The sequence below is a fragment of the Onychostoma macrolepis genome, chromosome 09, assembly GCF_012432095.1.
Source record: "Onychostoma macrolepis isolate SWU-2019 chromosome 09, ASM1243209v1, whole genome shotgun sequence".
In the NCBI taxonomy this organism is placed as follows: domain Eukaryota; kingdom Metazoa; phylum Chordata; class Actinopteri; order Cypriniformes; family Cyprinidae; genus Onychostoma; species Onychostoma macrolepis.
The window spans coordinates 19929336-19942945 of record NC_081163.1 but is presented as its reverse complement, the minus strand read 5'-3'; the positions used below and the strand labels follow the sequence as shown (position 1 = coordinate 19942945).

The 13610-nt window shown below is 37.0% G+C and overlaps 1 protein-coding gene across 4 annotated transcripts in view; it reads right to left on the bottom strand.

Annotated features, from left to right (window-relative positions):
- plekhm3 (pleckstrin homology domain containing, family M, member 3) overlaps window positions 1-13610 on the bottom strand; it is a 39695-nt gene that overhangs the window by 12826 nt on the left and 13259 nt on the right. For 3 of the 4 annotated variants that reach the window (XM_058787023.1, XM_058787024.1, XM_058787022.1), the window contains exons 4-6: window positions 9612-9757; window positions 9249-9442; window positions 2606-2669 (exon numbers count right to left, since the gene is read on the bottom strand). In XM_058787023.1, the coding sequence (XP_058643006.1) occupies window positions 2606-2669; window positions 9249-9442; window positions 9612-9757 (404 nt within the window). Of the gene's footprint in view, window positions 1-2605; window positions 2670-7397; window positions 7822-9248; window positions 9443-9611; window positions 9758-13610 lie in introns of those variants that run through there. The other variant, XM_058787025.1, reaches the window with a different exon arrangement.

Here is a 13610-nt window from a genome sequence, read left to right as displayed (position 1 = left end):
GCCTTGGGAAAAAGAGAGAGAAAGCATCCCTATTACAATTCCTCTCACTTAGTGTTAAGAGTTTTGTTTTGTGGCAAAAATAAAAATTCTTAAATAAATAAATATTTTAACATTTCTTTATTAAGCAACTGAATTGATTAAGAGAATTAATAAAAAAATAAATGAATAAATTAAATTTACTATAAATAAAAAAATGCAATTTAAAAAAAAGACAAGCTGCAATTGACATGTAGAATGTAAAATATGTAAAAAAAAAAAAAAGGTCAGGGAGGTAGTGCCAGGCAATGGGATGTTGGGGAAGAATAGAATGGAATGGAAGCAGAGGCAGGACTGTCACGCTTTGTTTTTCTGCCTGTTGCTCCTGAATGGCAGTAATTAGTTAGCTGGGTGGGGGGAACGTGGGGTGGAGAGGGACTCCAGCCTCCCACCAGGAGACAGAAGGGAGAGGGGATGTGGGACAGGAGAATAGATGTTCTGAGAGCAACAGAAAAATAAGGGCAAGGGTCATTCCTAAGAAACAGAGGAGTGACAAAAATTCAGGCTTGATAACAGGGGGCTGAGGAAAGGAGACAGAGATATGAGAGCACAGTTTCCTATATTTTTGATATATAGTTATTTCAAGCATGCAAGCATGTGCATTTCTTGAAGAGAGAAAAAAGCTGGTGCTACAATAAGCCAAAAACAAGAGCAAATTAATTACAATGATCAAAGTATGAGCTATAACCGGGATTTTTGCAAGTTTTATGAAGGTAAATTTAAGACCCGATTCAGAAATAAATTAAAAGGAACACAATATGTCAATAAGTTCTATATATAAATATCTAAAGAGAACACAATGAGTTTTTACTGTACCTTCTTGTGCATCACACTGCACAAAACTGATCCTTCTAAGTACTTTTGTTTTGTTTTTAAGTGCAAATGAAGCTTAAACTAAGATGTTTTCTGGGAAATGTTAACAAAATAAAGTGAATTTATGATTATAAAAAAGGACAAATATCTTCCAGTGGGCTCTGAGAAATCAACTTAAATCAAATAGAAAACAAGTTTTCATACGTCACTGAAAGATGCTTGATCTTATTTTAAAGCATAAGGTCACTTCATTTCGCAAAAAAACAAAAAAACAATTCATATCTTCATTCTGTATCTCAAGTAAATGTATCTTGATTTAAAGTTGTTTAGATATTTGTATTGGAAAATAAGACAAAAATACTAACAAAAGCATTCTTTTGGAGTGCATGCAACATTTATCGGCACGATTTTATGAATTTAAGACGTTCTGTTTAGATTTAAACCTTTTTGAGACCTACAGAAATCCTGTTAACCTTATTACAGATGGATTCACAACAGAAAGTGAAAAGCAGAAGGTTAATGTGTCATTGACACCGAGGCTGCACACAGATCTACAGTGACTCTGTGAGCGTCAGGATTGCGAGAGGAAGGGTGTGAAAAACACAGTTCACTCTCACAGCCCCTCAACTCCCACTGCCAGATGACACTGAACAGACTCTCCGCATGGCGATGACGTGTGCTACAGGTGTGTGTGTGTGAATGCGATGAAGTCTTTTATCAGAATCAGGTGGGACGAGGAGGAATGTGAACATGCAGTGGCCCAGAAAAATGTGTTAACACATCAGCCACACAAAAATGTATGAATGTCCTGGATGTCAAGCATTTATTTTATTTTGTCAAGCACAAAAAATAAAAAAAAATAAAAAAAAATAAAAAAAGTTATTTTTTTTAAATGAAAAACAACACACACAACTGTTTTGTTCCAGTACGATTTATTTATTTATTTTTATTTTTTTGAAGGAAGTCTCTTATTCCCACCAAGACTGCATTTATCTAATTAAAAATACTTAAAATAATTTTGCAATGTAATTTATTTCTGTGATGGTAAAGCTGAATTTTCAGCAGCCATTACTCCACTCTTAAGTGTCATATGACCCATCATAAATAACCCTAATATGCTGATTTGGTACTCAAGAAACACTTCTTATTATTGAAAACAGTGCTGCTTAATATGTTTGTGAAAACCACGATACTTTCTTTACATGATAAAATGTAAATGTTACCACTTTGACCTTTTTTACTGATCAATTTATTGCATCCTATTGCATTATTTCTTTAAAAAAAAAAAACCTTAGACTTAAACATGCAAAGAAAAAATATTATTAGATCATATTTATTGTTACAATGATGAATATCTGTGGTTATTAATGAAAATAATGAGAAATCACTTCACACAAGCAAACATAAGCAAAAAAAAAAAATAAATAAATAAATAAAAAAGGCATAATTTGCTTGTCAGTGCCATTTGGATTGATATGTTATATCTATTGCATTTCATTTCAATACGTTTTGTTTTTGAGTTTGAAATCCTTCAACATTCTACTACATCCTACACATTCGCTTATGAAATCTTTGTTAATTTAAGCACTCTCAACTAAGCTTGTAACATATTTTACAGAATTTTACTCCATTCAGCAGAATTTCATAGATTTCCCATAGCATGAAATAAGCATGAGAAAGATGCGCGTGAGCCTACTTACATGTGTAAGTGCATAAAAAAAACAAACTGAGATGGAGAGGAAAGAGATAAAATTACCTGCTGCAGGTCTGCCAATGAGTAGAGGTGCACATGCTGTAGCAGGTATTCTCTCGGAAAGATCCTGCAGAAATAGCAAGAAAAATCACATTAGAATGAAAAGCATATGCATATTAACTGAGTCTGCACATATCTGTAAAAAAAAACAACAAAAAACAAAGAAACAAAGAAAAAAAAGAAACTGCATTAGCCTGCACACATATACATACAGATCCATTTCAGGTGGAACGCTATCCCATCATCCTGCCTCTGTAACCATGACAACATGGGTCCAAATTGCTTGGAAATAGGGGTTAATTCAATTGAATTGGAAAGAGGCTGTAAAATAGGCATTTAAAAGCACTACCCCTTATTATGGGTGAAGTGGGGCGGCTCTGTCTCTCTCTCTCTCCATCTGGCTAGCTATTATGGCCCTCTTCACCTCTCTCCTCCCATGAGCCTACACTCGCTCTTTCCCTCTCTCATTCACCCACGCCTGCTCACATTACAAACTCAAGGGCCCACAGAATTATCCGGAAAAAAGGGGACAGGGAAAGCAACAGGCATACTGTGAGATGACGAGAAAGAGAGGATATGTGGTTACGAGAAGCAAATGAAATGAAAAACTGGGAGTTATTGGTCTCATCTTTTACCACACCACTAGTTAGTCCATAATATCCACTGACAACCAAGCAAACAGAACAGATAAATCTCTCTAATGAAATGATCCTCATTGGAGATGCAAAAAAATAAATTCATTCAGACACAATGCTATTGGTGTAGCTGGCTACTTGAACAGGATTCAGTCTTTTTTAAACCACAAAAGGCTGGAAAATTGGATCGATTAAGTAGTCTGGCACTGGAAACCAGTGCATCTTTACTCCTGCCCACTAATAGTTCATCCACTCCGCTTCCTCAGTGGCTTGAGTCCATCATTAGCAACCCGTCAGACAGATGTTGGCAATTAGAGACAGGCTTACAGGCCACAAACACAGCTAAGAGACAGGAGAGAGGGAATTTATGGCATTATGACATGGGAGGAAAGTATGCTGGGTAGTTTTGAGCTATAATGGGGCATTTTGAAGTAAATGTAGCTATTATATTATATATACAAAGTCACATATGATTTAAAATAGTTTGTGTTGATGCATGTGGCCCACATGGATGTGCGCATCATTGGACATCACCTCAATTTTCAGCTTTGGGGATTGTGGTGGATCTCCATTTTTCTCATTCACCGCCATAATCTCATTGCTGGCTGAAGAGAAGCATGGCAGTACTCCAGACAGCCCCATTCACAGCTCGTCCCTCAGGCCTCATTAGGCCAAGCCATCATTTCGGTGCTTTTTAGTGAATCAAAACCATACAGTGTGACAGGAGTAGTTTGAAGTTAACCATTTTAGTGAATCAAAAAACAGAGTGAACATTGTAGTCAGATTCCTGAACCAATGGTTCTTATGAGTTTGTTCTTTAGTGAAGCGTACAAAACACAGTTTTTTCAAAATTTGCTTTAAATATATTTGTTATTGAAATTATCAAAAATATTCCCAAAATATTTCTTCAAATTTAGTACTTAAAAGTACTAAAATAATCCTTAATGGGACTATTAAATAATCTGAATTAATAAGAGAAATCCTAAACCAGATTTTTAAAAAAATAAAAAGTTTTCCACTGAAGTGTTTACAGATTACACCTGACAGATCTGCAGCCTTGGAAAGGTATGAATGCCTAATAAAGAGTCTGGAAACCACAGAGCTCAAAGCTTTACATACCCACAAATCTGATATAACAAGTGAGGTGTTACTGAACATCTTAGGAAGGCTGACAAAGAAAAGATATTGCATTGACAAGATTCCATGATCTAATGCGCTATCTTCTGTATGACAAGATGAAATCCTAACTTAATCCCTGTGGATGTGTTGTTATGCTGATTTGCCTGCCTTTGTCAAGCTTGTTCAAGTCAGGACAGTGTGTGAAAAGAAACCTGGGTCTCTCCGGGTGTTCATTTACTTCTGGTTATTGTGACAGTCTATCTTTCAGCTTTCTATCTCCTCAAGCATAAATTCATCTCTGCTCATGGCAGAGATCCATGTCTGTATCTTTTGTCCTTTCTCGGGGTAAATGCATATAAGTGTTTACAGTGGTAGTAACCAGGCGATATGGGGTTGTTGTCGAACAAAAGAGAACCAAATCCGGCCACAGTAATCAGAGGGTGGCAAGCACATAAACAAGAGACAGTATGTTGATTTTGCTCTTTTCTCTAGGTACGCTTTTATGACAGAGAAACCGTAGGACATGCTGCAGTCTGTAATTGGTCACAAGTAGAGAAAGAAGAAAAGTTTGGAGGCACCATATTTAAGTAAACAGAGTTATTGTCGCAGTTACTCTGAGAATTGTGCAAATTTTATACTACCAAGTATTTCAACAAATGAACAGACAGCATTCTATAAAAAAAAAATAATAATAAAATTACATATACATATACATACATATATATATATATATATATATATATATATGGGTTGGGAAAAACATAAGGAATTTAATGCTTTTGGTTTAAAATTCTTAACGGGTCTGGTTTGGTAATTGTTAAATACTAATGACTTTACAATAAATGTAAAGCAATTCTTGTAAAAGGTACATTTACTCTTTTTCACAAATGTTTAAGAGGTGACATGCAATCCAAAAATTTTCCTTAACTATATTAACAACACTACTAAACAAACAAAAAATGCACTACACTACCATTCAAAAGCTTTTCATTTTAATATTGTATTAAAAACAACAAAAAAACAAAAACAAACAACATCTATTTCAATGCTGTTCTTTTCAACTATATATTAAAAGGATCTTGAAAAAATGCATTACAGTATCCACAAATATTAATCAGCACAACACTGATAATAATGAGAAATGTTTCTTGAGCATCAAATTAGCATATTAGAATGATTTCTGATGACGTGACAACGAAGACTGGTGTAATGGCTGCTGGAAATTCAGCTTTGCCAACACCTGAATAATTTACAGGTTAAATATATTGCAATTGAAATGTATTTTGTAAATTGTAATAATATTACATAATGTTACAGTATTTAAAATTTTTGAGAAAATGCAGCCTCTGTAAACAATAAAGGCACTTCTTAAACATTAAAAAAACTCTTAGAATCAACAAACTTTTGAACGGTAGTGTATATTTCATATTTCATTCAATTATTCACAAATTCAATACAGGTTTGGAATAACTTGAGTAAATGATGACAGAATTTTCATTTTTGGGTGAACTATGCCTTTAAGTGTCACAAGTCTTAAGCACTACAAAACACAGTAAGGTGTATGATTCACGAAAAACATTCATTCAGGAATCACCTGAACTATACTGGCTGTCCTGTGTGGTTTTGATTCACTGAAAAGAACCGATTCATAAGAACAATTGAACGATACTGATCGCACTGTTTTGCTTATGATTCACTAAAAAGATCTGGCTCATAATACTTCTGGAAATGGACTATACTGGTTGTGTTGTATGTTTCAAACTGTAGATCCAGTGGCAGCGTTGCAGTTTCCATGAATAGTATTGCAATGGATTTCAAAACTGGTTCTCATTTCCCCACCCCAGACATGAGGAAAAACTAATGAAAAGTACAGACAAAGGTAGTAAGCATGCATGTGGATGCCCCTGTGGATCAGTGAGGTGCATTAGATCAGGCTCAACGGTGTGGACTGTGACAGTTCTCCCCCTTTTCTCTGTGGCTTAGTGTAAACACTCGTAGGCCTCTTCACAACCACTGATGAGCGTCCCGGCTGGGCAATGAATGGCTAAGGTAATATTTTAACGCCACCGCCCTCATCAATCCTACACTGTTTGGAAAAGCGAAGCATTAGCCTGATGCCTGCTAATAGCCTGGCCATAAACACTAACCCTCTAGCTCTGCCTCCTGCTAGGGTCACCACTGCTGCGCCCGGTAAACACAGCAGCCAGATAAAGTCACCGCTCAGTAGGCAGCTGGGACCACTCCAAGGAGATGAACCTCGGAGAGGATATTCAGTTCAAACTGAGGTTCCCTTTGCTAGAGCCCTCACGTCTGCACTTCAAACGGCCATCCCGCTTCTACGTCACCATGCAGTTCAAAGGAGCCAATACATAGGAAAGGGTACTGGCCCATTCAATAATTCAGTGATTCAAACAACAAACAGTGTTCTGAACGTGTATCTAAGAGTGCATTAGCAACACCATTAAGTCAACATCTGATGTTTTTTTTGAACGTTTTTTGGCATGCCATACTTTATTTCAATATAAAAAGATGAAAAGTTTACCACAAAAAGAGTTCATTGTCAATCCAAGGATGTGTTTCATGGACACTAGGATAAATAAACTGCAGTTTCCTCTTAGTTTACCCAAAAATGAAACATTTGCGGTCATTTACTCAACCTTTGTGGAACACAATAGGGTCCAATGTTGTTTTAGACCCCACTGTCTTTCATTGTATGGACACAAACAGTAAAAAAAAAAAAATGCAGTAAATAAATTAATATTGGGAAAAACATTTTATTATTATTATTATTATTATTATTAATGTTGAAAAAGTTGTGCTGCTTAAATACACACACACACACATATATACATACATATATATATATATATATGTGTGTGTGTGAGATATAATATATATAAAGTATAAATATATATATATATATATATATATATATATATATATATATATATATATATATATATATATATATATATATATATATATATATATATATATATATATATATATATATATAAATATAACAAACATTCCCTTGCTAAATATCTGAAAAAGAATTGAAATTCTCTAGGGGTCTAACAATTTTGTCTTCAACTGTATGTGTGTGTGTGTGTGTGTGTGAGATATAATATATATATATATATATAGGATTATATACAAGATTGTAATACAGGCTTAGAATGGCAAAAGGGTGAGCAAATTATCACAAAACTTACATTTTTGTGTGAAATATCCCTTTAAAACTTTTCCCTTTCCAAACTTCCGCTTATCCCTAAATTAAGTAAACAGTTGTCTTTTTCTGATGATTAACTGTCAATACATAAGGAGTTGAGCCATTTTTAGGGGAAGAGCTGGAGGTAGCTTTCCATTATGTAATATTTCATCACAGAACTGTCCACGCTTTCGTCTCTCATGGTGTGAATGTTTAAGGCCTCTTAGCGCAATCTCGTGGTCTCCACACTGACCCTGAAAAGAGCATGAAGCATTCATCACATAGACAAGCCTTTTAGTGCCGAAACCTTCGCATAAACACAGCTCCTTCACATTCCTGCTGAACCTGGCCCTTAAGAATCCACTAAAGATCTTCATAAGGATCTTATTCCCAGCAACCAAATGCATTCCTTGAAATAGCTTTTAAAAATTCATACTTTGTTAGTGGTACATGCTTAATACATATGTATTACAAGCAAGCTCCCTCTGTACATACTGGCAGGGCAACAAACCTAATGCAACCAGCAGCAGTCATCTACTACTTTATGTGCCTTGCAAGACTTCACAAATATTTATGTTGTTCCACAATATATTAACTATTAGAGGAAATGCTTAGTGTGTGTCCCTGCTGGCCTAAATCAAACACTGTAATCAGAATCACTGGAGTACTACAACTAGGAAATATTTATACACTCATGCACTGATATCAATGAAATATTTCTGAACTTACCTCATCTTACTGACTTTATAACTCCAACTGTTTTGATGTAACTAACAACAATACAATCTTTGGTCCCACTTTATATTAGGTGGCCTTAACTACTTTGTACTTGCATTTAAATTAATCATTTTATACAATGCACTTATTGTGTACATACATGTTATTAAATTGTACTTATATTTTTAAAAATACCTACATGTAATTACATCTGTAATTAATTTGTGTAATTAAATTTAGAATTTCACTGTTGACCCTTCCCTTACACCACCCTTAAACCTACCCAGACCACCAAACCTGTTCCTAACCTTTCCCGTATCCCACCTCAATAGCAGCAAAAGTGTTTTGCAATACAATATGAACACAATAAGTACATTGTACTTATTCTTTGATGTAAGTACATAGTAGTTAAGCCCACCTAATATAAAGTGTGACCCAATCTTTTAAGCGGACTCTTAACAAGAGAAAAAAAAAAAAAAAAAAAAAAAAATCACACATATGATTAAAAACAAAAACTTTTCTTCTAGTCTTCCAAGTGAGTTTTGCTCTTGCTCCATGGTTGTTTTTTTAATATATAATTTTGTCACAATAAGAAGCCATAGTAGATTTGAATGCATTTTTATATGATTCAAGTTATTGGAACCTCTTTTAAATAGGTGAGAAAAAAAACAGAAAAAACTCACTTTTATATTGGTCCAATTTGAGATCAGTTTCACTAACCCGTTTAACATCAGCAATTTTGAATCGTGTAAAATCACATTGCCAACTGAAACATCATTACTGGTTAACCACTATACTGCAGTATCTGACAATAATCTATAATTCAATAATCTGCTGGTTTGCTACACACAGTGGTTGGTTAATAAAGCAAATTGACACTGGTTCAAACCCAGCACAAGTTGATCCACTTGTCTTACTTTTACTTTCCCTATCTTTCCTGTTCCTGCTCTTTGGCATCGCTCACCTGCGGCGGAGGTCTTCTGCCACTGTGGCACGGCAGCTGAAGAGGTAAGCCCTGAGAGACTGGAGCTGCTGTCTCAATTTGAGAACGGCTGCCAATGCCTCGCAATGCTCATACAGACACGGGTTCAACTGCTGGACATCTAACAGGGGCTCCTCATAAACAAACTCCAGAAACTCCTTCGCTTGTTTTGACACCTGAGCCACAAAAACAGTGTTGTTAATCATCATCACTTACAGCTTTTGTTGGTTGCCTGGTTTCTTTTGTTGGGTGGTGTAAAAGCTGATTTCTAAAATCAAATGCACCAAGAAAACTTACAGAATGATACTGAAGATATGGATTGCGTATATAGGTCTGTACACGTACCTTGTGTTTGTTAGTGTCCCAATTGTGCAGTAGACGCGCAGGTATGAGGAAGAGGTTGTCCTGGTGACAACTTGGGCAGTAGTACCAGCCGCTGTAAGAGCAAACTTTGGCCTTGCACCGTGACAGACCCACTGGTCTCTGGCATCCTGAATGGAAAAACAAAGCAACAATAAAACTGAAGAACCTCAAACACCACCAAATCAAACCTGGGACAGGAGAGATCAACTCTTGGTTAAAGACAACGTTAATGACCACCTAATCTACTGATGAGGGCACGACCCTGTTAAAATTTGACAATCATTAGCAGAAGGTGATCAATCTGTTTGGGTTGTGCACTGATATGTCAAGGTTTACTACACAACCCTGGCTAAACACAGATAAATATTACTAATGATCCAGAGGATTCAAAAGATTTATACTGCACAAAAGATAAAAACCTTCCAGACACAACAGAAATAATCTAAAATGCTTCTTAGTACTGAACAGGCATAAATACTGAGCACATTTAATACAAGATATCTCCTGAAAGTGCATTGCTTTGTCTTTTAATCACTGTTCAAGATGTCTTCAAACAATTTAGGCGGCACTCCAGCAAAGGGCTTATCCAAAAGGAACCAAAACAGGTGATTGTGAACATGGCAGGTGTCCCTTATCCTAACCATCTGGGAGAACCAGAGTCGGGACAGTGTGAACGTTCAAAGAATAAAAAGAGAGAATGAAAGGAACAGGCACAGACGGATATAGACTTGTACAATCTTTTCGATGGAGCGTAGCGGCAGCTATACACTTCATAGGGAGAAGAAGAAATGTGGACAAGATGGGAGGTAGGATAGAGAGGACAAAAACAAGTCAGAAAACACAGTCTCCAAAAGAGGGACGCAGAATGTTATCGCTACAAATATCTGTAGAGGGAGACACTGATTACAGTGTTTACAGGCAACGCTGTAGGTCTATTTTTGATGCATTGTTAGTTGGCTGAAAAGGGCCAAACCGAAAACAGCGATGATGTACGTGCATCCCTGAATGTAAGCAAAATTACACCATTTACCATCAGATTCAAAACAGTTAGTTCACCCATAAATGACAGCTCTGTCATCATGTACTCGGCCTCATGCATTCTATTTCTGTAATGTTCTCTCATTTGTGCAGTTCAAAAGGAGATGTTTAGCAGAATGTTCAAACTGTTCTTTCCATACAAATTACAGTGAACACATTCTGTTGAATTCGGAAACCACAAAACAACTGAAGTAATTCATATAAAAGTGAACAACATTATATTCCAATTCAGTTTATATTCACAACACAGACTAGTGCTGTGACAAATGACTGTATCAGCGAATTACCATAAATTCAAATGCACATATTAAATATATTTAAAATACATCAATAAAACAAAAATAAATAAGGAATAAAAAAAATTCAACAGTAATATGTAAACTACCATTCAAATGTTTGCGGTCAGTAAGATTGGACAGTTTAATGTTTTTGAAAGAATATACTGTATATAACTATATGTATAATTTGATGATGACATTAACATTATGACATTTTATATGAGAACTGTAATTTTTTTGCCGTTTTGGATGCATAATAAAATTCTTTTTTTTTTTTTTTTAAACTGGGCAAATGTTATTTTGTGAACAAGACTCTTGCACAATACGTCGCCAAGGAATACAGCCATTTTGGACCAAGAAAAGAAAATTCACTCTATTCCATTTCCAAACCAATACGTAATGGGTTGTTCTATCTGAGGTTAGGCGCTAACATCATGCGCTGCACTGTGCTGCCAATGTAAACTTGAGGTTTTTAGGGGCAGGGACCCCAGACTATAAAAAGTCAGAGGTGGTGTCCCCCATGCCACAGCTGATGGGTGCCTGATATTTGGGCTGAACCACAGACCATGCAGCAGGGTGTCGTGTGTCAGAGCTGCCTTGTAATCAGCATACATGCAGAGCGTAAACCCACAAATACCACCCTTTTCCAAAAATAGTTCATCGTTGTATAGCGCTCATGCTACAGAGACTGTTATTAAGAGAGAGCTAGTTGAGGCTGTGCTTTTCAGCAAAAGAAAAACAAAAATTGTGCAAAAATTAAAGGACAAACACTGACTCAAAAACTTGACGGCAATGTTTGTAGGCATTCATTTGGCTTCCAAAGCATAGTTTCTGTATAACATCACGGAAGAATCAGCAGCTAACAGCTCACATATGTCATATACTCTGGAATGAAAAAGAGAATACATGGACAACAAAGTTCAAATTTGAGTTAGTAGATGAGCTACAGTCTTCATCTTCATCATGATACAATGCGTAAAAGGTTTTTTTTGTTTTTTTTAAATGATAGGACAGTGTAGAGGAGACATGAAGCGAAGTGGGAGAGAGAGGGGGGGCAGGATTGGGAAAGGTCCTCGAGCTGAGATTCGAACTCGGGACGCCCATATGTCGGTGCACTGCCCACTAGGCTAATGACGCCAGTAAAACTGATTTTTATCATTAATGTGACATTATCACATTTTAATGCATGTTTTAATTGCATGTAAACATAGTGCCAAAACAATTATGTATGAAAGAGCCACAGAACAAGATGATCTGAACGAGCTTTCTAGCAAACTTCTGATACATTTCCATCAAGCCTGTTGGGCTAGAGAGCTTCTGGACAGCGGCCAGAGAGCATGTCACTTCTGGGAAGGAGTTGGCCACTTGGAAACCGCAGGTTCTGTGTATTGTGGACATCACAGCCTGTGCCAGTAAAGCACAGCCCCATGCATGAGTTCCCACATACGTTCAAACACACAAGGTGCACATTTGCACATCACATCACAGCCAGACAGAAAGATAGCACAGAAAATATCCCCAAGTTGAGGGTTCAATGATGTCTGTGGACATCAAACCACTCTGAGCTCACTCAATTACAACTGAATATGGTTCTCAACATTTCCCAATCTCATAGCCAAGCATAAGTGCAGGGGAACGGCATGTTCCTTGCACAAAAAGTGGGGCCAACCTGGGACTGTGGGAAAGACAGGGAGCTGTGCCAAACAAGAGGCGTTTGATGTGTTCACTCCGTGACTGTCTGCAAGATTCCCCTCTTTCATTTTTAGCAGCACCCTGTTGCCCTAAAACGGCAACTATTTGCAGGAAAAAGAAATGTGAAGCGGGGCGCTCTGAGGTGCCACTTGCACAATGGTTTTCTAGCAGAATAGACGTTACAGCTCCGGAGGAGGTGTTCGGTCCTTCAGTGCGAGAAGGTCTCTCTGTTTTCTTGCTGCAAAGGCTACGACTCGCGCCACTTTCAAGCAGCCCGCCCAGTTCCACGGGACAAGAACCCCAGGGTGGGGCTTTGTGGCTCCATAAGCGTGAAAGACGACAAGGCCCCAGCTTTGATGTCCCCTATTCAAGCTGACATCCACTTCAAAAAAAGATGGCATAAGGTTGTGCGTGCGTAAGTGTGTTCACACATGTGTTTGCTTGAGACAGATGCACTGAACATCTTTTTGATGTAAACAGCAGTCCCTTGGACCCCATTCTCTCCACCTGACCCTACACTCCCTCTTTTCCCACCTACAGCTGGATCTTCCCATTTGATCTGCTGTCCTTGTATGCTCTACAGGGTACTTTAGTAGAAGTGTGTGGAAAAAAAGCCCAAGCTGGGTTCAAGCAAACTATGTGATTTGGCTTGAGAAAAAGGGTGTGTGTGTGTGTGTGTGTGTGCATTTGAGAGAGGAGGAAAGAGGATGGTCTCTACTTCTGCTTCAAATGGATGGCATGCATGACCCTCTTAAACAAAGGTCTGTTATTCTGTCGACCTAATGATTTGAATAAAGTTCGCTCATTAAGTGTTGATCAGCAGTGTTTTGATGAGAGGATGATATAGAGTGAACTGGACAACTGGGATCCAGTTCAAACCAACCCAACCCAACCAAAATGTAACTATTAAACGAATATAAAAAAAATATATAAAGTGAAACTATTAAATATAATGAAATAAAATATTTGGCAG